The 22,874-nt window shown below is 51.8% G+C and overlaps 1 protein-coding gene across 1 annotated transcript in view; it reads right to left on the bottom strand.

Annotated features, from left to right (window-relative positions):
* Positions 1 to 5,489: 5,489 nt before the first annotated feature.
* Positions 5,490 to 22,874, bottom strand: part of gars1 (glycyl-tRNA synthetase 1) — a 168,343-nt gene continuing 150,958 nt past the window's right edge. Inside the window, exons 15-17 of the mRNA XM_072508051.1 lie at positions 19,882 to 19,975; positions 16,548 to 16,738; positions 5,490 to 5,798 (exon numbers count right to left, since the gene is read on the bottom strand). Coding sequence (XP_072364152.1) covers positions 5,682 to 5,798; positions 16,548 to 16,738; positions 19,882 to 19,975 — 402 coding nt within the window. The 3' untranslated portion in view covers positions 5,490 to 5,681. The remainder of the gene's footprint in view (positions 5,799 to 16,547; positions 16,739 to 19,881; positions 19,976 to 22,874) is intronic.

The following is a 22,874-nucleotide window of genomic DNA, read 5'->3' as shown; positions in this document are numbered from 1 at the left end:
ATATGGGGAGGGAAGGTGGCCAGAGTGAGAAAGGTGCTGCTACAGAGGGGAAGGCAGGCAGGGGGTTTGGGTCTCCCGAACCTGTTGGTACTACTACTGGGCGGCGAATGTGGAGAAGGTGCGGAGCTGGGTCAGAGGGGTTGATTCTCAGTGGGTCAGAATGGAGGAGAGTTTGTGCAGGGTGTCGGGGCTGAAGGCACTAGCAACAGCGCCGCTCCCGATAGCTCCGGGGAAATATTCAAGGAGTCCGGTAATAATAGCTTCATTGAAAATCTGGAGGTAGTTTCGCCAACACTTCGGGTTGGGTTTAGGGTCAAGGGAAATGCCGATTCGGGGGAACCACAGATTTGAGCCAGGGAGGTGGGATGGAAGTTTTCGGGAAGGATTAAGACGCTAAAAGATTTGTTTCTTCGGGGTCGGTTTGCAGGATTGAGGGAGCTGGAAGCGAAGTATGGGCTTGAGCAGGGAGAAGTGTTTAGGTACATGCAGGTTCGGGATTTTGCCAGGAAGGAGATACAGAGCTTCCCAGAGGAACCGGCCTATACATTGCTGGAGGAGGTGTTGACGACAAGGGGACTGGAGGTGTACGAAGCTATTTTGGAAGAGGATAAGGCACCACTGGAAGGGATCAAAGCAAAGTGGGAGAAAGAGCTGGGAGAGGTTGCAGAGGAGGGAGTCTGGTGTGAGGTGCTCCAGAGAGTGAATGCCCCCACCTCATGTGCGAGGTTGGGACTGATACAGCTGAAGGTGGTATACAGAGCACAGTTCACGAGAGCGAGGATGAGCCAATTTTTTGAAGTAGAGGATGAAGTGAGTGTTGCAGGGGGGTGGGGGGGGGGGGGGGGGGGGGCTGCTAATCACGTTCATATGTTTTGGTCCTGTCCAAAGCGAGGGGAGTACTGGAAGGAGGTGTTTAGGGTAATTTCCAAGATGGTGCGTGTGAAATTGGACCCGGGTCCCCAGGAGGCCATATTCGGGGTGTCGGACCAGCCAGAGTTGGAAACGGGTGCGGAGGCAGGTTTCATTGCCTTCGCCTCGTTGATCGCCCGAAGGCGGATCCTGCTGGGATGGAGAGCAGCCTCTCCACCCAGTGCCCTGGCGTGGCGGGGGGACCTGTTGGAATACTTGACCCTTGAGAATGTTAAGTTCGAACTGAGGGGAAGCTCAGAGGGGTTCTACAAGTCATGGGCACTATTTATTATGCACTTTCAAGAACTGGATAACATTGAACATTAGTTGGGGGGTGGGTGGTAGGCTGTGTAGATTATGGGTGAATCTGGGTAATCCCTGATTCCTTTTTGTCATTTGTTTATGTAAACATGCGGGCTGAGGTTTGGGGGTTGGTGGGCGGATGGGATCGTTGTTATTATGGGGATTGACATATCTTGCTGATGAAATGAAAATGAATGAAAAATGAAAATCGCTTATTGTCACAAGTAGGCTCAAATGAAGTTACTGTGAAAAGTCCTAGTCGCCACATTCCGGCGCCTGTTCGGGAAGGCTGGTACGGGATTATTGTTGATGGGAGTAAATGCGGGAGAAAATGTGAAAAAGGAGAATAAAAATATTTTTTTTAAAAACCCGAACCCTTCGAATAGATTCCAGTCTGTAACTCACTCCCGAGTATCCATTATTCTATATATAAACCACCCTGAACACCTCGATTAGATTCCAGTCTGTAACTCACTCCCGGGTATCCATTATTCTATATATAAACCACCCTGAACCCCTCGATTAGATTCCAGTCTGTAACTCACTCCCGAGTATCCATTATTCTATATATAAACCACCCTGAACCCCTTGATTAGATTCCAATCTGTAACTCACTCCCGGGTATCAATTATTCTATATATAAACCACCCTGAACTCCTCGATTAGATTCCAGTCTGCAACTCACTACCGAGTATCCAATATTCTATATATAAACCACCCGAACGTCTCGGTTATATTCCAGTCTGTAACTCACTCCCGGGTATCCATTATTCCATATATAAACCCTGTGAGCCCCTCGATTAGATTCCAGTGTGTAACTCACTCCCGGGTATGTTATTCTACATAAAAACCACCCTGAACCCCTCGATTAGATTCCAATCTGTAACTCACTCCTGGATATCCATTATTCTATATATACAAACCACTCTGATGCCCTCGTTTAGATTTCAGTCGGCAACTCACTACCGAATATCCATTATTCTATATATAAATCATCCACTCCATTCGATTAGATTCCAGTCTGTAACTCACTCCTGCTTATCCATTAGTCTAGATATAAACAACCCGAACCCACAATTTGATTTATCTGTATCTCACTCCCGGATATCCCTTATTCTATATATAAACCGCCTGAACCCCTCGATTAGATTCCAGTCTGTATCTCACTCCCGGATATCCCTTATTCTATATATAAACCGCCTGAACCCCTCGATTAGATTCCAGTCTGTATCTCATTCTCAGATATCCATTATTCTATATATAAACCACCTGAACCCCTCGATTAGATTCCAGTCTGTATCTCACTCCCGGATATCCATTATTCTATATATAAACCACCCTGAACCCCTCGATTAGATTCCAGTCTGTAACTCACTCCCGGGTATCCATTATTCTATATATAAACCACCCAAACCCCTCGATTAGATTCCAGTCTGTAACTCACTCCTGGATATCCATTATTCTATATATAAACCACCCTGAACCCCTCGATTAGATTCCAGTCTGTAACTCACTCCCGGGTATCCATTATTCTATATATAAACCACCCTGAACCCCTCGATTAGATTCCAGTCTGTAACTCACTCCCGGGTATCCATTATTCTATATATAAACCACCCAAACCCCTCGATTAGATTCCAGTCTGTAACTCACTCCTGGATATCCATTATTCTATATATACAAACCACTCTGATGCCCTCGTTTAGATTTCAGTCGGCAACTCACTACCGAATATCCATTATTCTATATATAAATCATCCACTCCATTCGATTAGATTCCAGTCTGTAACTCACTCCTGCTTATCCATTAGTCTAGATATAAACAACCCGAACCCACAATTTGATTTATCTGTATCTCACTCCCGGATATCCCTTATTTTATATATAAACCACCCTGAACCCCTCGATTAGATTCCAGTCTGTATCTCACTCCCGGATATCCCTTATTCTATATATAAACCGCCTGAACCCCTCGATTAGATTCCAGTCTGTCACTCACTCCCGGATATCCCTTATTCTATATATAAACCGCCTGAACCCCTCGATTAGATTCCAGTCTGTATCTCACTCCCGGATATCCCTTATTCTATATATAAACCACGCTGAACCCCTTGATTAGATTCCAGTCTGTAACTCACTCCCGGGTATCCATTACTCTATATATAAACCACCCAAACCCCTTGATTAGATTCCAGTCTGTATCTCATTCCCAGGTATCCATTACTCTATATATAAACCACCCTGAACCCCTCAATTAGATTCCAGTCTGTAACTCACTCCCGAGTATCCATTATTCTATATATAAACCACCCTGAACCCCTCAATTAGATTCTAGTCTGTATCTCACTCCCGGATATCCCTTATTTTATATATAAACCACGCTGAACCCCTTGATTAGATTCCAGTCTGTAACTCACTCCCGGGTATCCATTACTCTATATATAAACCACCCAAACCCCTTGATTAGATTCCAGTCTGTATCTCATTCCCAGGTATCCATTACTCTATATATAAACCACCCTGAACCCCTCAATTAGATTCCAGTCTGTAACTCACTCCCGGGTATCCATTATTCTATATATAAACCACCCTGAACCCCTTGATTAGATTCCAGTCTGTAACTCACTCCCGGGTATCCATTATTCTATATATAAACCACCCTGAACCCCTTGATTAGATTCCAGTCTGTAACTCACTCCCGGGTATCCATTACTCTATATATAAACCACCCAACCCCTTGATTAGATTCCGGTCTGTATCTCATTCCCGGGTATCCATTACTCTATATATAAACCACCCTGAACCTCTCGATTAGATTCCAGTCTGTAACTCACTCCCAGGTATCCATTATTCTATATATAAACCACCCAAACCCCTCGATTAGATTCCAGTCAGTATCTCACTCCCAGTATCCATTATTCTATATATAAACCACCCTGAACCTCTCGATTAGATTCCAGTCTGTAACTCACTCCCGGGTATCCATTATTCTATATATAAACCACCTGAACCCCTCGAGTAGATTCCAGTCTGTAACTCACTCCAGGGTATCCGTTATTCTATATATAAACCACCGAACCCCTCGATTAGATTCCAGTCTGTATCTCACTCCCGGATATCCATTATTCTATATATTAACCACGCTGAACCCCTTGATTAGATTCCAGTCTGTAACTCACTCCCGGGTATCCATCACTCTATTTTTAAACCACCCAAACCCTTTGATTAGATTCCAGTCTGTATCTCATTCCCAGGTATCCATTACTCTATATATAAACCACCCTGAACCCTCAATTAGATTCCAGTCTGTAACTCACTCCCGGGTATCCATTATTCTATATATAAACCACCCTGAACCCCTTGATTAGATTCCAGTCTGTAACTCACTCCCGGGTATCCATTACTCTATATATAAACCACCCAACCCCTTGATTAGATTCCGGTCTGTATCTCATTCCCGGGTATCCATTACTCTATATATAAACCACCCTGAACCTCTCGATTAGATTCCAGTCTGTAACTCACTCCCAGGTATCCATTATTCTATATATAAACCACCTGAACCCCTCGAGTAGATTCCAGTCTGTAACTCACTCCAGGGTATCCGTTATTCTATATATAAACCACCGAACCCCTCGATTAGACTCCAGTCTGTACCTCACTCCAGGGTATCCATTATTCTATATATAAACCACCCTGAACCCCTCGATTAGATTCCAGTCTGTAACTCACTCCCGGGTATCCATTACTCTATATATAAACCACCTGAACCCCTCGATTAGATTCCAGTCTGTAACTCACTCCCGGGTATCCATTACTCTATATATAAACCACCTGAACCCCTCGATTAGATTCCAGTCTGTAACTCACTCCCGAGTATCCATTATTCTATATATAAACCACCCTGGACCCCTGGATTAGATTTGTCTGTAACTCACTCCCGAGTATCCATTATTCTGTATATAAACCATCTAAATTGCTTGATTAAATGTATTATTCATCATTCTGTACGCATATGTATCAGTTTTAAAGGGGAACTTTGAAATATGAGCGCCCATTAGGGAGTGTTATTGTTGTGGTAAATGTGGAGTTTAAATTGAATGGGAGAAGTTTGTTCAGTTGGTTGGTGACCTTTTCTCCAATCATTTAGTAAATTGCTCAGAAAGTGCCTGTTACCAGAGTCATTAAACTGAACAGTGTTCCTGCAGAGCTGGTAATCCGTTGTAAAAGCAACTAGAGTTCAGGGTTGGCGGAGCAGAAAAAACACAAGCAGCCAGTTGATTATCAGGTTTTACTGTACAGAATCGTTTTTAATTCTTCCATAATGCTGCAGTGACGGGCTGGCGTTCCATGGGAAGAACAGTCACTGGTTCGTGAAGGTCCTTTCAATCAGGCCTGTGCGAGCAGAGCTCACTGTTCCCGGGCTGTATCGAGGACGGCAGAGAGGGGGAGTTCCTAGGAGACCCCATTCAAATTTCTTTCTTGCTTGTTTCCTGCCCTTCAAACAAAGGGTACTTGGCCTCGATATCAGCCCAGGTGAGGGAACCATTGGCTAAATCTCGGACAACTTGTGGCAGTTCCGAAACCTGCAAAGAAAAAGTAAAAACAATGAATAGTCCGAGTGGAGGGGCTCACGCTGAGATTCAATCCTCCAATGACAGCAAGCTCGGGGCTGGCTCATTCCGCGAAATAAATCATCCAGGTTGCAACTGAGGCAGGCCCGGCTCAGCTCGTGTGTGTGCCAACGACACCAGACCCCCGCCAAAAGGCAGCATTGCGAGCAGTCACTTCAACTATCTGATGCCTTATTATTTCACAGAGGCTTTTAGACAATCTTAAAGGTATAGGAAGTAAGGGCAGCACGGTGGCGCAGTGGGTTAGCCCTGTTGCCTCACGGCGCCGAGGTCCCAGGTTCGATCCCGGCTCTGGGTCACTGTCAGTGTGCCTTAATTGGAAAAAATGAATTGGATACTCTTAATTTTTTTTAAAAAGGTATAGGGAGCTGGAAAGGGAACACTGAACAAAGAACAAAGAACAAAGAAATGTACAGCACAGGAACAGGCCCTTCGGCCCTCCAAGCCCGTGCCGACCATACTGCCCGACTAAACTACAATCTTCTACACTTCCTGGGTCCGTATCCTTCTATTCCCATCCTATTCATATATTTGTCAAGATGCCCCTTAAATGTCCCTATCGTCCCTGCCTCCACTACCTCCTCCGGTAGTGAGTTCCAGGCACCCACTACCCTCTGCGTAAAAAACTTGCCTCGTACATCTACTCTAAACTTTGCCCCTCTCACCTTAAACCTATGCCCCCTAGTAATTGACCCCTCTACCCTGGGGAAAAGCCTCTGACTATCCACTCTGTCTATGCCCCTCATAATTTTGTATACCTCTATCAGGTCGCCCCTCAACCTCCTTCGTTCCAGTGAGAACAAACCGAGTTTATTCAATCGCTCCTCATAGCTTATGCCCTCCATACCAGGCAACATTCTGGTAAATCTCTTCTGCACCCTCTCTAAAGCCTCCACATCCTTCTGGTAGTGTGGCGACCAGAATTGAACACTATACTCCAAGTGTGGCCTAACTAAGGTTCTATACAGCTGCAACATGACTTGCCAATTCTTATACTCAATGCCCCGGCCAATGAAGGCAAGCATGCCGTATGCCTTCTTGACTACCTTCTCCACCTGTGTAGCCCCTTTCAGTGATCTGTGGACCTGTACTCCTAGATCTCTTTGACTTTCAATACTCTTGAGGGTTCTACCATTCACTGTATATTCCCTACCTGCATTAGCCCTTCCAAAATGCATTACCTCACATTTGTCCAGGTTAAACTCCATCTGCCATCTCTCCGCCCAAGTCTCCAGACAATCTAAATCCTGCTGTATCCTCAGACAGTCCTCATCGCTATCCGCAATTCCACCAACCTTTGTGTCGTCTGCAAACTTACTAATCAGACCAGTTACATTTTCCTCCAAATCATTTATATATACTACAAAGAGCAAAGGTCCCAGCACTGATCCCTGTGGAACACCACTGGTCACAGCCCTCCAATTAGAAAAGCATCCCTCCATTGCTACCCTCTGCCTTCTATGGCCTAGCCAGTTCTGTATCCACCTTGCCAGTTCACCCCTGATCCCGTGTGACTTCACCTTTTGTACTAGTCTACCATGAGGGACCTTGTCAAAGGCCTTACTGAAGTCCATATAGACAACATCTACTGCCCTACCTGCATCAATCATCTTAGTGACCTCCTCGAAAAACTCTATCAAGTTAGTGAGACACGACCTCCCCTTCACAAAACCGTGCTGCCTCTCACTAATACGTCCATTTGCTTCCAAATGGGAGTAGATCCTGTCTCGAAGAATTCTCTCCAGTAATTTCCCTACCACTGAAGTAAGGCTCACCGGCCTGTAGTTCCCGGGATTATCCCTGCCACCCTTCTTAAACAGAGGAACAACATTGGCTATTCTCCAGTCCTCCGGGACATCCCCTGAAGACAGCGAGGATCCAAAGATTTCTGTCAAGGCCTCAGCAATTTCCTCTCCAGCCTCCTTCAGTATTCTGGGGTAGATCCCATCCGGCCCTGGGGACTTATCTACCTTAATATTTTTTAAGACACCCAACACCTCGTCTTTTTGGATCACAATGTGACCCAGGCTATCTACACCCCCTTCTCCAGACTCAACATCTACCAATTCCTTCTCTTTGGTGAATACTGATGCAAAGTATTCATTTAGTACCTCGCCCATTTCCTCTGGCTCCACACATAGATTCCCTTGCCTATCCTTCAGTGGGCCAACCCTTTCCCTGGCTACCCTCTTGCTTTTTATGTAAGTGTAAAAAGCCTTGGGATTTTCCTTAACCCTATTTGCCAATGACTTTTCATGACCCCTTCTAGCCCTCCTGACTCCCTGCTTAAGTTCCTTCCTACTTTCCTTATATGCCACACAGGCTTCGTCTGTTCCCAGCCTTTTAGCCCTGACAAATGCCTCCTTTTTCTTTTTGACGAGGCCTACAATATCATTCGTCATCCAAGGTTCCCGAAAATTGCCGTATTTGTCTTTCTTCCTCACAGGAACATGCCTGTCCTGTATTCCTATCAACTGACACTTGAAAGCCTCCCACATGTCAGATGTTGATTTGCCCTCAAACATCCGCCCCCAATCTATGCTCTTCAGTTCCCGCCTAATATTGTTATAATTAGCCTTCCCCCAATTTAGCACATTCATCCTCGGACCACTCTTATCCTTGTCCACCAGTACTTTAAAACTTACTGAATTGTGGTCACTGTTACCGAAATGCTCCCCTACTGAAACATCTACCACCTGGCCGGGCTCATTCCCCAATACCAGGTCCAGTACCGCCTCTTCCCTAGTTGGACTGTTTACATATTGTTTTAAGAAGCCCTCCTGGATGCTCCTTACAAACTCTGCCCCGTCTAAGCCCCTGGCACTAAGTGAGTCCCAGTCAATATTGGGGAAGTTGAAGTCTCCCATCACCACAACCCTGTTGTTTTTACTCTTTTCCAAAATCTGTCTACCTATCTGCTCCTCTATCTCCCGCTGGCTGTTGGGAGGCCTGTAGTATACCCCCAACATTGTGACTGCACCCTTCTTATTCCTGATCTCTACCCATATAGCCTCACTGCCCTCTGAGGTGTCCTCTCGCTGTATAGCGGTGATACTCTCCTGAACAAGTAGCGCAACTCCGCCTCCCCTTTTACATCCCCCTCTATCCCGCCTGAAACATCTAAAACCTGGAACGTTTAGCTGCCAATCCTGCCCTTCCCTCAACCAGGTCTCTGTAATGGCAACAACATCATAGTTCCAAGTAGTAATCCAAGCTCTAAGTTCATCTGCCTTACCCGTAATGCTCCTTGCATTAAAACATATGCACTTCAGGCCACCAGACCCGCTGTGTTCAGCAACTTCTCCCCGTCTGCTCTGCCTCAGAGCCACACTGTCCATATTCCCTAGTTCTCCCTCAACGCTCTCACCTTCTGACCTATTGCTCCCGTGCCCACCCCCCTGCCATACTAGTTTAAACCCTCCCGTGTGACACTAGCAAATCTCGCGGCCAGGATATTTATGCCTCTCCGAGGATTAAAGTTAGAACAGAGAGCTGGTGGGATAGAGACATAGGCCGGGATTCTCCGAGCCGCAATCGGCGCGGGGATGGAGCGTCAGATCCGCGGTCGGGTCCGACGCATTCGCACAATTCTCCAGGGACCGAAGAATCGCTGCCCATCGCGTGTGTGCGGTTGACGCAGCGCCGGTTGGGGGCCATTGAAAGAGGCCCCCGCGGCGATCCTCCGCCGACAACTGGCCAAGTTCCCGCCGGCGTGGTTCACTCATGGTTCCACCCGGCGGGCACAAGAGTGTACGCACCCCCCCTGGTGGGGCCTCTGGGATGGCCAGGCTCACAATCGGGTGCCACCGATCGGCAGCCACGCGCAATCTGGGGGGGGGGGGGCTATATTGTCGGGACCAGCCCGCAGGAGCTCTCCGGGGCCCCGCGTGGTGCACTCCGGGGCCCCGCGTGGTGCTCTCCGGGGCCCCGCGTGGTGCTCTCCGGGGCCCCGCGTGGTGCTCTCCGGGGCCCCGCGTGGTGCACTCCGGGGCCCCGCGTGGTGCACTCCGGGGCCCCGCGTTGTGCTCTCTCCGGGGCCCCGCGTGGTGCACTCCGGGGCCCCGCGTGGTGCTCTCTCCGGGGCCCCGCGTGGTGCTCTCTCCGGGGCCCCGCGTGGTGCACTCCGGGGCCCCGCGTGGTGCACTCCGGGGCCCCGCGTGGTGCTCTCTCCGGGGCCCCGCGTGGTGCACTCCGGGGCCCCGCGTGGTGCTCTCTCCGGGGCCCCGCGTGGTGCTCTCTCCGGGGCCCCGCGTGGTGCACTCCGGGGCCCCGCGTGGTGCTCTCTCCGGGGCCCCGCGTGGTGCTCTCTCCGGGGCCCCGCGTGGTGCTCTCTCCGGGGCCCCACGTGGTGCACTCCGGGGCCCCGCGTGGTGCACTCCGGGGCCCCGCGTGGTGCACTCCGGGGCCCCGCGTGGTGCACTCCGGGGCCCCGCGTGGTGCTCTCCGGGGCCCCGCGTGGTGCACTCCGGGGCCCCGCGTGGTGCTCTCCGGGGCCCCGCGTGGTGCACTCCGGGGCCCCGCGTGGTGCACTCCGGGGCCCCGCGTTGTGCTCTCTCCGGGGCCCCGCGTGGTGCACTCCGGGGCCCCGCGTGGTGCTCTCTCCGGGGCCCCGCGTGGTGCACTCCGGGGCCCCGCGTGGTGCTCTCTCCGGGGCCCCGCGTGGTGCACTCCGGGGCCCCGCGTGGTGCACTCCGGGGCCCCGCGTGGTGCTCTCTCCGGGGCCCCGCGTGGTGCTCTCTCCGGGGCCCCGCGTGGTGCACTCCGGGGCCCCGCGTGGTGCTCTCTCCGGGGCCCCGCGTGGTGCTCTCTCCGGGGCCCCGCGTGGTGCACTCCGGGGCCCCGCGTGGTGCTCTCTCCGGGGCCCCGCGTGGTGCTCTCTCCGGGGCCCCGCGTGGTGCACTCCGGGGCCCCGCGTGGTGCACTCCGGGGCCCCGCGTGGTGCACTCCGGGGCCCCGCGTGGTGCACTCCGGGGCCCCGCGTGGTGCACTCCGGGGCCCCGCGTGGTGCACTCCGGGGCCCCGCGTGGTGCTCTCCGGGGCCCCGCGTGGTGCACTCCGGGGCCCCGCGTGGTGCTCTCCGGGGCCCTGCAAGCCCCCTTCAAAACGGAGAATCACTTTGGACTTTCTCCAGAGGAAATGGGCGAGGTACTAAATGAATACTTTGCATCAGTATTCGCCAAAGAGAAAGAATTGGTAGATGTTGAGTCTGGAGAAGGGGGTGTAGATAGCCTGGGTCACATTGAGATCCAAAAAGACGAGGTGTTGGGCATCTTAAAAAATATTAAGGTAGATAAGTCCCCAGGGCCTGATGGGATCTACCCCAGAATACTGAAGGAGGCAAGAGAGCAAATTGCTGAGGCCTTGACAGAAATCTTTGGATCCTCACTATCTTCAGGTGATGTTCCAGAGGACTGGAGAATAGCCAATGTTGTTCCTCTGTTTAAGAAGGGTAGCAAGGATAATCCAGGGAACTACAGGCCAGTCAGCCTTACTTCAGTGGTAGGGAAATTACTGGAGAGAATTCTTCGAGACAGGATCTACTCCCAATTGGAAGCAAATGGACGTATTAGTGAGAGGCAGCATGGTTTTGTGAAGGGGAGGTCGTGTCTCACTAACTTGATAGAGTTTTTTGAGGAGGTCACAAAGATGATTGATGCAGGTAGTGCAGTAGATGTTGTCTATATGGACTTCAGTAAGGCCTTTGACAAGGTCCCTCATGGTAGACTAATACAAAAGGTGAAGTCACACGGGATCAGGGGTGAGCTGGCAAGGTGGATACAGAACTGGTTAGGTCATAGAAGGCAGAGAGTATCAATGGAAGGATGCTTTTCTAATTGGAGGGCTGTGACCAGTGGTGTTCCACAGGGATCAGTGCTGGGACCTTTGCTGTTTGTAGTATATAAATGATTTGGAGGAAAATGTAACTGGTCTGATTAGTAAGTTTGCAGACAACACAAAGGTGGGTGGAATTGCGGATAGCGATGAGGACTGTCAGAGGATACAGCAGGATTTAGATTGTTTGGAGACTTGGGCGGAGAGATGGCAGATGGAGTTTAATCCGGACAAATGTGAGGTAATGCATTTTGGAAGGTCTAATGCAGGTAGGGAATATACAGTGAATGGTAGAACCCTCAAGAGTATTGAAAGTCAGAGAGACCTAGGAGTACAGGTCCACAGGTCACTGAAAGGGGCAACACAGGTGGAGAAGGTAGTCAAGAAGGCATACGGCATGCTTGCCTTCATTGGCCGGGGCATTGAGTATAAGAATTGGCAAGTCATGTTGCAGCTGTATAGAACCTTAGTTAGGCCACACTTGGAGTATAGTGTTCAATTCTGGTCGCCACACTACCAGAAGGATGTGGAGGCTTTAGAGAGGGTGCAGAAGACATTTACCAGAATGTTACCTGGTATGGAGGGCATTAGCTATGAGGAGCGGTTGAATAAACTTGATTTGTTCTCACTGGAACGAAGGAGGTTGAGGGGCGACCTGATAGAGGTCTACAAAATTATGAGGGGCATAGACAGAGTGGATAGTCAGAGACTTTTCCCCGGGGTAGAGGGGTCAATTACTAGGGGGCATAGGTTTGAGGTGAGAGGGGCAAGGTTTAGAGTAGATGTACGAGGCAATTTTTTTTACACAGATGGTAGTGAGTGCCTGGAACTCGCTACCGGAGGAGGTGGTGGAAGCAGGGACGATAGTGACATTTAAGGGGCATCTTGACAAATACATGAATAGGATGGGAATAGAGGGATACGGACCCAGGAAGTGTAGAAGATTGTAGTTTAGATGGGCAGCATGGTCGGCACGGGCTTGGAGGGCCAAAGGGCCTGTTCCTGTGCTGTACCGTTCTTTGTTCTTTGTTCTTTGATTCGCGCCCGTTTTCTCACGGGTGTGGGGACATAGCCCCATTATCAGAGAATTCCGCCAATAGGTTCAAAACCTCCATTCGGAGTCAGGATCCCTGTGCCCGACTCAGATCAGACAGAAACCACCGGCTTCTGCAGGACCTTGAAGCCTGTCCTGGAAGTTACGTTCGGTGTCTGACGATCCAGACACTGGAAAGGTTTGAACCATAATGGCTGATTTTGGGAGGTGCTGCCTGTTCCTCTGAAAACACCAGAGTTCTTGCTGCTGATCTAGAAGCTATCAGTAAAATAACCAAGCTGCTTGGTTAGAGGATCAATCCCACGACCCACAGTCTGAAATAGTCGCGCTGCACACTGGTAAAACCAGCTCTCTCACTCTCGTTACTGGGTCAGAAGAATAAGCTCAATACCTCATGCGGCATTTATTAGCCTCTCGGCACGCGGTCAGCGAGAACGTGGGAAAGTGGCGTGAGGGGCAGGTGAGAAAATCCAAGTGTAGAAGCACCCCCCCCCCCGCCTATCCTCCCTCCTCCCCCCCGCCTATCCTCCCTCCTGCCCCCCCCCATCCTCCCTCCTGCCCCCCACCCCCCCATCCTCCCTCCTGCCCCCCCCCCATCCTCCCTCCTGCCCCCCCCCCCCCATCCTCCCTCCTGCCCCCCCCCCCCCCATCCGAAACCATCAGCAGCCGAAGAGACGGCGGGAACGCAGCGGGACAACAGCGAGAAGCCGGGAAGGGAAGATTCCACAAATACCAGGATGGTTCAGGAGATCTCAAATGGCAACAGCCCAGCCGAGCTCCGGGAAATGTAACCTTCAACAGGCCTGTCTGCCTCAAATCACAACTGCTGAGAATCAGGGCGGATCGTTCTTTCTATCCATTCTGGGGAGGTGGGCACCATGGCCACAGCCAGCACTTGTTGCGCACTTTGCCGTGGGTCTGGAGCCACACGTGGGCCTGACCAGGTAAGGTCACTAGCGGCAAGATGGCTTGATGATGTTTCATGGTCACCATCACTGACATTAGCTTAAAATTCCTGATGTATTAATTTTATTTAAATTCCACCAGCTGCTGGGGGGATGGGGGGGGGGGGGGGGGTTGAACTCATTTCCGCAGTGTTTAGCCTGGGCCTCTTCATTACTTGTCCAGTGATATTACCGCTACACCACCATTTCCCCTAAACATCAGACTGGAGGCTTGTGTATCTGCCAGCCTCACTTACCCGGAGAGGCTGAGAATGATTGTGCGGCGGTGCAGGTTGTTTTGGATGATGGGATTTCCCACTCCACCATGCAGAGAGTCAGCAGGGAGCACATTGCTGCCAGTACGGGCAGCACGGTAGCATAAGTGGTTAGCACTGTCGCTTCACAGCGCCAGGGTCCCAGGTTCGATTCCCGGCTTGGGTCACTGTCTGTGCGGAGTCGGCACGTTCTCCCCGTGTCTGCGTGGGTTTCCTCCGGGTGCTCCGGTTTCCTCCCACAGTCCGAAGGCGTGCAGGTTAGGTGGATTGGCCGTGCTACATTGCCCTTAGTGTGTCCAAAAGAAAAAAAGTTTAAGAGGGGTTATTGGGTTACGGGAATAGGGTGGAAGTGAGGGCTTAAGTGGGACGGTGCAGACTCGACGGGCCGAATGGCCTCCTTCTGCACTGTATGTTCTATGTTCTAATACTGGTTGCCTGGCAGCCCTTTAACTCTCCAAGGAGCATTCATTGACTGGAGACGAAGTTCCTACCCCTCACTCGGGAAGAAGCCAGGACTACAAGCAGTCCCCAGGTCCAAAGTCCCGGAGTCCAGGACCAGGTAAATGGTGGGTGGTGGAGGGGGGGGGTCCTCACAATGGGGAGGGGACGCGAGGCCCAAAGCGGGGTGAGGAGAGTAAGGGGCTTCTTAATGGATGCCACTGAAGGAAGTGCAGCCCCGCGCAGTCTGAGCAAGGTGATTTTCCAGGCGTCTCACCAGCCCCAAAACACCTGCCGTCAGCCTCAAGATTGAGGCTGGGCAGGAAGCACTTCAGGCTTCATGTGGGGCAAGCGCCCTAGGCCTGGGCTTCATCTGTCACCTTGTAACATTACGGACAGGCAGGAGGGCGGTGCAAGCCAGCCAGGAATTTTACAGAATTTTAAAGCAATGATACACATCCGAATGAGAAAGGAACAGAGGGGTCAGGGGACAGGGTGTACACTAGTATAGAGAGTCATAGTGCTTTACAGCAGAGAAAGAGGCCCTTCAGCCCATCCTGTCTGTGCCAGCCATCAAGCACCAATCTATCTTCGTCCCATAAATCCAGCACTCTGTCCGTAGCCTTGTGCGCTACGGCATCTCAAGTGCTCATCAAAATGCTTCTTAAATGTTGTGAGGGTTCCTGCCTCTACCACCCTTTCAGGCAGCGAGTTCCAGACTCCCATCAGTCTCTGGGTGAAAAAGATTTTCCTCAAATCCCCTCTGAATCTCCTGCTCCAGCTTAAAACTCAGCCTCCTGGTTATTGACCCGTCCACTAAAGGGGAAATGTTCCCTCCTACCCACCCTGTCTATGTCCCTCATATTTTGTACACCTTGTCTAGTTGCCAGCAATGAGCAAGCAGCCCGCTCCTCTGTAAAGCAGTAATACTCTGCTTCCCACGCTCTGCAGTCAAAGCTTCCCATATCCGGACACCAATACTCCGCTTCCCACGCTCTGCAGCCAAAGCTTCCCATATCCGGACACCAATACTCTGCTTCCCAAGCTCTGCAGCCAAAGCTTCCCATATCCGGACACCAATACTCCGCTTCCCACGCTCTGCAGTCAAAGCTTCCCCATATCCGGACACCAATACTCCGCTTCCCACGCTCTGCAATCAAAGCTTCCCCATATCCGGACACCAATACTCCGCTTCCCACGCTCTGCAGTCAAAGCTTCCCCATATCCGGACACCAATACTCCGCTTCCCACGCACTGCAGTCAAAGCTTCCCCATATCCACACACCAATACTCCGCTTCCCACGCTCTGCAGTCAAAGCTTCCCCATATCCGGACACCAATACTCCGCTTCCCAAGCTCTGCAGTCAAAAGCTTCCCCATATCCGGACACCAATACTCCGCTTCCCAAGTTCTGCAGTCAAAGCCTCCCTATATCCGGACACCAATACTCCGCTTCCCACGCTCTGCAGTCAAAGCTTCCCCATATCCGGACACCAATACTCCGCTTCCCACGCTCTGCAGTCAAAGCTTCCCCATATCCGGACACCAATACTCCGCTTCCCAAGCTCTGCAGTCAAAAGCTTCCCCATATCCGGACACCAATACTCCGCTTCCCAAGTTCTGCAGTCAAAGCTTCCCTATATCCGGACACCAATACTCCGCCTCCCACGCTCTGCAGTCAAAGCTTCCCCATATCCGGACACCAATACTCCGCTTCCCACGCTCTGCAGTCAAAGCTTCCCCATATCCGGACACTAATACTCCGCTTCCCACGCTCTGCAGTCAAAGCTTCCCTATATCCGGACACCAATACTCCGCTTCCCAAGTTCTGCAGTCAAAGCTTCCCTATATCCGGACACCAATACTCCGCCTCCCACGCTCTGCAGTCAAAGCTTCCCCATATCCGGACACCAATACTCCGCTTCCCACGCTCTGCAGTCAAAGCTTCCCCATATCCGGACACTAATACTCCACTTCCCACGCTCTGCAGTCAAAGCTTCCCTATATCCGGACACCAATACTCCGCTTCCCACGCTCTGCAGTCAAAGCTTCTACATATCCGGACATCCTCAACTGTATTAGTAAAGTAGGTGTACACCCAGCGATGGAAGGGGGGGTGGGGGGGAATGTGAACAGTGAAGCTGCTCCTTGCACCTACCTCAGCACGGATCTGCCGCATTGAGTCGCGGTCCCTCAGTGTGGCTGTGTGGGGCACCTTGTTCACCGTGTCGAAGTCAATGGTTATGCCAAACGCCACACCAATCTCGTCTGTTCTGGCGTACCGTCTTCCAATGGAACCGGAGGAGTCATCCACTTTGTGGGAAACGCCATGTTTGGTGAGTGCTTCAGCTGCAGGGAGATGGGGGGGGGGGGGGGGTCATTAGGGGAGGGTAACAGACACAGTGAACACCACAGGCACCTCGTTATCTCCTTGGTAACATCCCCGCGGCCTCAAACTGTATCCCTCCCTCCCTCAATTATAATGTTCACAAATCAGGGCTAACTCGGCTGGCCCTCTCTGCCTCAGCGACTGAGCAAACTCTAGCCTCCATACAAATTCATTATGTCACAAAAATGATCACATTAAGCAGTTAAAAATATTAATTCTCAGGGCGTGGGTATTGCTGGCAATTGCCCATCCCTAATTGCCCCCGAGAAGCTGGTGGTGAGCTGCTTTCTTGAACCGCTGCAGTCCATGAGGTGTATGTACACCACTGTGCTGTTAGGGAGGGACTTCCAGGATTTTGACCCAGTGACAGTGAAGGAACGGCGATATTATTCTACGGCAGGACAGTGAGTGACTGGGAGAAAAGCTCCCAGGTGAGGGTATTCCCAGGTATCTGGAACATTCGCCTTTTTAAGCGACTGATGCTACGTGGAGCCTGTAAATAGTAACCAAGACTCACTTCCATTCACCAGCACTCTTTTTAAAAGGGACACTGGTTTATTCCCAGGGGCTACGTGTACAGTGGAAACAGCAGAAATCTTCAGTCAGATCTACCATAACATAAGAAATTATGGGATGGGCCAGCTGCCTCTTCGAGCCTGCTCCACCATTCAATAAGATGGTGGCCGATCGCACTGTGGTCTCAGCGCCACCTCCCTGTCTGCCTCTGCCACTGCAGCCCCCCCCCCCCCCCCTCCCCCCAATCCGGCCTCCCATAACCCTCAATCAACTCCCTTCTCCAGTGACCCAGTCTCCACTGCTCTCTGGCGAAATGTATTTGCCTAAACTAAAAGATCCCTTAAGTTTGAAACTGGGCCCACTAGTTCTCGGGCAGCACGGGAGCACAGTGGTTAGCACTGTTGCTTCACAGCTCCAGGGTCCCAGGTTCGATTCCCGGCTTGGGTCACTGTCTGTGCGGAGTCTGCACGTTCTCCCCGTGTCTGCGTGGGTTTCCTCCGGGTGCTCCGCTCTCCGACCACAAGTCCCGAAAGATGTGCAGGTTAGGTGGATTGGCCGTGCTAAATTGCCCTTAGTGTCCAAAAAAAAGGTTCAGTGGGGTTAGTGGCTTATAGGGATAGGGTGGGCTTGAGTAGGGTGCTCTTGCCAACGGCCAGTGCAGGCTCGATGGGCCGATAGACCTCCTTCTGCACCGTAAATTCTACGATACCCCAATGAGGGGTGTCATCCTCTCAGTGTCTACCTTGCCAGGGAAGAGATTGCTGGACCTTTGGCTTTGATTTTTATGTCATCATTGGCTACAGGAATAGTGCCAGAGGACTGGAGGATAGCAAATGTGGTCCCCTTGTTCAAAAGGGGGAGCAGAGACAACCCCGGCAACTATAGACCGGTGAGCCTCACGTCTGTAGTGGGTAAAGTCTTGGAGGGGATTATAAGAGACAAGATTTATAATCATCTAGATAGGAATAATATGATCAGGGATAGTCAGCATGGCTTTGTGAAGGGTAGGTCATGCCTCACAAACCTTATTGAGTTCTTTGAGAAGGTGACTGAACAGGTAGATGAGGGTAGAGCAGTTGATGTGGTGTATATGGATTTCAGCAAAGCGTTTGATAAGGTTCCCCACGGTAGGCTATTGCAGAAAATACGGAGGCTGGGGATTGAGGGTGATTTAGAGATGTGGATCAGAAATTGGCTAGCTGAAAGAAGACAGAGGGTGGTGGTTGATGGGAAATGTTCAGAATGGAGTTCAGTTACAAGTGGAGTACCACAAGGATCTGTTCTGGGGCCGTTGCTGTTTGTCATTTTTATCAATGACCTAGAGGAAGGCGCAGAAGGGTGGGTGAGTAAATTTGCAGACGATACTAAAGTCGGTGGTGTTGTCGATAGTGTGGAAGGATGTAGCAGGTTACAGAGGGATATAGATAAGCTGCAGAGCTGGGCTGAGAGGTGGCAAATGGAGTTTAATGTAGAGAAGTGTGAGGTGATTCACTTTGGAAGGAATAACAGGAATGCGGAATATTTGGCTAATGGTAAAGTTCTTGGAAGTGTGGATGAGCAGAGGGATCTAGGTGTCCATGTGCATAGATCCGTGAAAGTTGCCACCCAGGTTGATAGGGTTGTGAAGAAGGTCTATGGAGTGTTGGCCTTTATTGGTAGAGGGATTGAGTTCCGGAGTCAGGAGGTCATGTTGCAGCTGTACAGAACTCTGGTACGGCCGCATTTGGAGTATTGCGTACAGTTCTGGTCACCGCATTATAGGAAGGACGTGGAGGCTTTGGAGCGGGTGCAGAGGAGATTTACCAGGATGTTGCCTGGTATGGAGGGAAAATCTTATGAGGAAAGGCTGATGGACTTGAGGTTGTTTTCGTTGGAGAGAAGAAGGTTAAGAGGAGACTTAATAGAGGCATACAAAATGATCAGGGGGTTGGATAGGGTGGACAGTGAGAGCCTTCTCCCGCGGATGGAAATGGCTGGCACGAGGGGACATAGCTTTAAACTGAGGGCTAATAGATATAGGACAGAGGTCAGAGGTAGGTTCTTTACGCAAAGAGTAGTGAGGCCGTGGAATGCCCTACCTGCTACAGTAGTGAACTCGCCAACATTGAGGGCATTTAAAAGTTTATTGGATAAACATATGGATGATAATGGCATAGTGTAGGTTAGATGGCTTTTGTTTCGGTGCAACATCGTGGGCCGAAGGGCCTGTACAGCGCTGTATCGTTCTATGTTCTAAGTCCACTCAGAATCTCTCAGGCTTCAATAAGGTCACCTCTCATTCTTCTAAACTCCAAAGAGCAAAGACCCAACCTGCTCAACCTTTAACCCCTTCATCCCAGGAATCAACCGTGTGAACCTCCTCTGAACTGCTTCCAAGAATATCCCTTGTTAAATGAGACAACCCCAGAGTGTACGTGGAGAACAGGGCTCGAGCAGCTGACGTCTCTGCTCCCATCATTGAACTGCTTTACAACAACCTCAGTCAACATCAGAGACACCGAATAGATCAGAGGCTGATCGAACAGATTTGATTTGAGTCGTTTTCACTAGTTAATATCAATGTGCTCTTTAAACATTGACTACTCACCAAGCTCTTTCACAAACGGAGCAAACTCATGGTTCTGACTGAGGGGCAGAACAGAACATTTATAGGGAGCCACTGTTGCTGGGAAGCTGAAGTACTGTCAACAGAAATGGAAGGCAGGGTGTGAACATTACATCGGTAACAGAACAAGGAGCTGAATTCAGGCCTGTACTGGTGATATTCCAACAACCCCACATCACCAGCACATTTCTCGGTCTCACATTCCCCCCCAATCTCTATATTTTCTTGTTAAAAATCTACTGAAGTGTGATGCCTCTCACTGTGCCAGCCTGCCTCTCGCTCACTCTCTCGCAGTCTGCCCATCTCTCTCTCTATCGCTCTCCCTCCCGCAGTCTGCCTGTCTCTCTTTCTCACGCCTTCTCCCAGTCTGCCAGTCTCTCTTTCTCGGTCCTCCCGTCCCTCTCTGTCTGCCCGTCTCACTCTCTTTCTCGGTACATCTCTCTTTCTCTCTCGGTCTGCCCTTCTCTCTCTCGCTCTCTTTCTCTCTCTCTCTCAGTCTGCCCTTTTCTCTCTCTCTCGGTCTGCCCTTTTCTCTCTCTCTCTCTCTTACTCAGTCTGCCCGCCTCTCTCTCTTTCTCTCTCATTTACTCTGTCTGCCCGTCTCTCTGTCTCCCTGACACTCTCTCTTGGTCTGCCCATCTCTCGGTCTGCCCGACTCTTTCTCTCGCGGTCTGCCCGTCGCTCTCTCTCTCTCTCTCGGTCTGCCCGTCTCTCTCTCTCTCGGTCTGCCCATCTCTCTCGGTCTGCCCGTCTATCTCTCTCTCGGTCTGCCCGTCTCTCTCTCTCTCGGTCTGCCCGTCTCTCTCTCTCGCGGTCTGCCCGTCTTTCTCTCTTGCGGTCTGCCCGTGTCTCTCTCTCTCTCTCGGTCTGCCCGTCTCTCTCGGTTTGCCGTGTCTCTCTCTCTCTCGGTCTGCCCGTCTCTCTCTCTCTCTCGGTCTGCCCGTCTCTCTCTCTCTCGGTCTGCCCGTCTCTCTCTCTCTCGGTCTGCCCGTCTCTCTCTCTCTCTCTCGGTCTGCCCGTCTCTCTCTCTCTCGGTCTGCCCGTCTCTCTCTCTCTCGGTCTGCCCGTCTCTCTCTCTCTCGGTCTGCCCGTCTCTCTCTCTCTCGGTCTGCCCGTCTCTCTCTCTCTCGGTCTGCCCGTCTCTCTTTCTCTCGGTCTGCCCGTCTCTCTCTCTCTCGGTCTGCCCGTCTCTCTCTCTCTCGGTCTGCCCGTCTCTCTCTCTCTCGGTCTGCCCGTCTCTCTCTCTCTCGGTCTGCCCGTCTCTCTCTCTCTCTCTCGGTCTGCCCGTCTCTCTCTCTCTCTCTCGGTCTGCCCGTCTCTCTCTCTCTCTCTCGGTCTGCCCGTCTCTCTCTCTCTCTCTCGGTCTGCCCGTCTCTCTCTCTCTCGGTCTGCCCGTCTCTCTCTCTCTCTCTCGGTCTGCCCGTCTCTCTCTCTCTCTCTCGGTCTGCCCGTCTCTCTCTCTCTCGGTCTGCCCGTCTCTCTCTCTCGGTCTGCCCGTCTCTCTCTCTCTCGGTCTGCCCGTCTCTCTCTCTCTCGGTCTGCACGTCTCTCTCTCTCTCGGTCTGCCCGTCTCTCTCTCTCTCTCTCTCGGTCTGCCCCTCTCTCTCTCTCTCGGTCTGCCCGTCTCTCTCTCTCTCGGTCTGCACGTCTCTCTCTCTCTCTCGGTCTGCCCGTCTCTCTCTCTCTCGGTCTGCCCGTCTCTCTCTCTCTCGGTCTGCCCGTCTCTCTCTCTCTCGGTCTGCCCGTCTCTCTCTCTCTCGGTCTGCCCGTCTCTCTCTCTCTCGGTCTGCCCGTCTCTCTCTCTCTCGGTCTGCCCGTCTCTCCCTCTCGCGGTCTGCCCATCTCTCTCGGTCTGCCCGTCACTCTCTCTCTCTCTCGGTCTGCCCGTCTCTCTCTCTCTCGGTCTGCCCGTCTCTCTCTCTCTCTCTCGGTCTGCCCGTCTCTCTCTCTCTCGGTCTGCCCGTCTCTCTCTCTCTCGGTCTGCCCGTCTCTCTCTCTCTCGGTCTGCCCGTCTCTCTCTCTCTCGGTCTGCCCGTCTCTCTCTCTCTCGGTCTGCCCGTCTCTCTCTCTCTCTCTCGGTCTGCCCGTCTCTCTCTCTCTCGGTCTGCCCGTCTCTCTCTCTCTCGGTCTGCCCGTCTCTCTCTCTCTCTCTCGGTCTGCCCGTCTCTCTCTCTCTCTCTCGGTCTGCCCGTCTCTCTCTCTCTCTCGGTCTGCCCGTCTCTCTCTCTCTCGGTCTGCCCGTCTCTCTCTCTCTCGGTCTGCCCGTCTCTCTCTCTCTCGGTCTGCCCGTCTCTCTCTCTCTCGGTCTGCCCGTCTCTCTCTCTCTCTCTCGGTCTGCCCGTCTCTCTCTCTCTCGGTCTGCCCGTCACTCTCTCTCTCGGTCTGCCCGTCTCTCTCTCTCTCTCTCGGTCTGCCCGTCTCTCTCTCTCTCGGTCTGCCCGTCTCTCTCTCTCTCTCTCGGTCTGCCCGTCTCTCTCTCTCCCGGTCTGCCCGTCTCTCTTTCTCTCGGTCTGCCCGTCTCTCTCTCGCTCGGTCTGCCCGTCTCTCTCTCTCTCTCGGTCTGCCCGTCTCTCTCTCTCTCGGTCTGCCCGTCTCTCTTTCTCTCGGTCTGCCCGTCTCTCTCTCGCTCGGTCTGCCCGTCTCTCTCTCTCTCGGTCTGCCCGTCTCTCTCTCTCTCGGTCTGCCCGTCTCTCTCTCTCGGTCTGCACGTCTCTCCTTCTCTCGGTCTGCCCGTCTCTCTCTCTCTCAGTCTGCCCGTCTCTCTCTCTCTCAGTCTGCCCGTCTCTCTCTCTCTCGGTCTGCCCGTCTCTCTCTCTCGGTCTGCACGTCTCTCCTTCTCTCGGTCTGCCCGTCTCTCTCTCTCTCGGTCTGCCCGTCTCTCTCTCTCGCTCGGTCTGCCCGTCTCTCTCTCTCTCGGTCTGCCCGTCTCTCTCTCGGTCTGCCCCTCTCTCTCTCTCTCGGTCTGCCCGTCTCTC

This window comes from Scyliorhinus torazame, chromosome 6 (assembly GCF_047496885.1).
Source record: "Scyliorhinus torazame isolate Kashiwa2021f chromosome 6, sScyTor2.1, whole genome shotgun sequence".
NCBI classification, from domain to species: Eukaryota; Metazoa; Chordata; class Chondrichthyes; order Carcharhiniformes; family Scyliorhinidae; genus Scyliorhinus; species Scyliorhinus torazame.
This window is presented reverse-complemented; position numbering and strand designations above follow the sequence as displayed.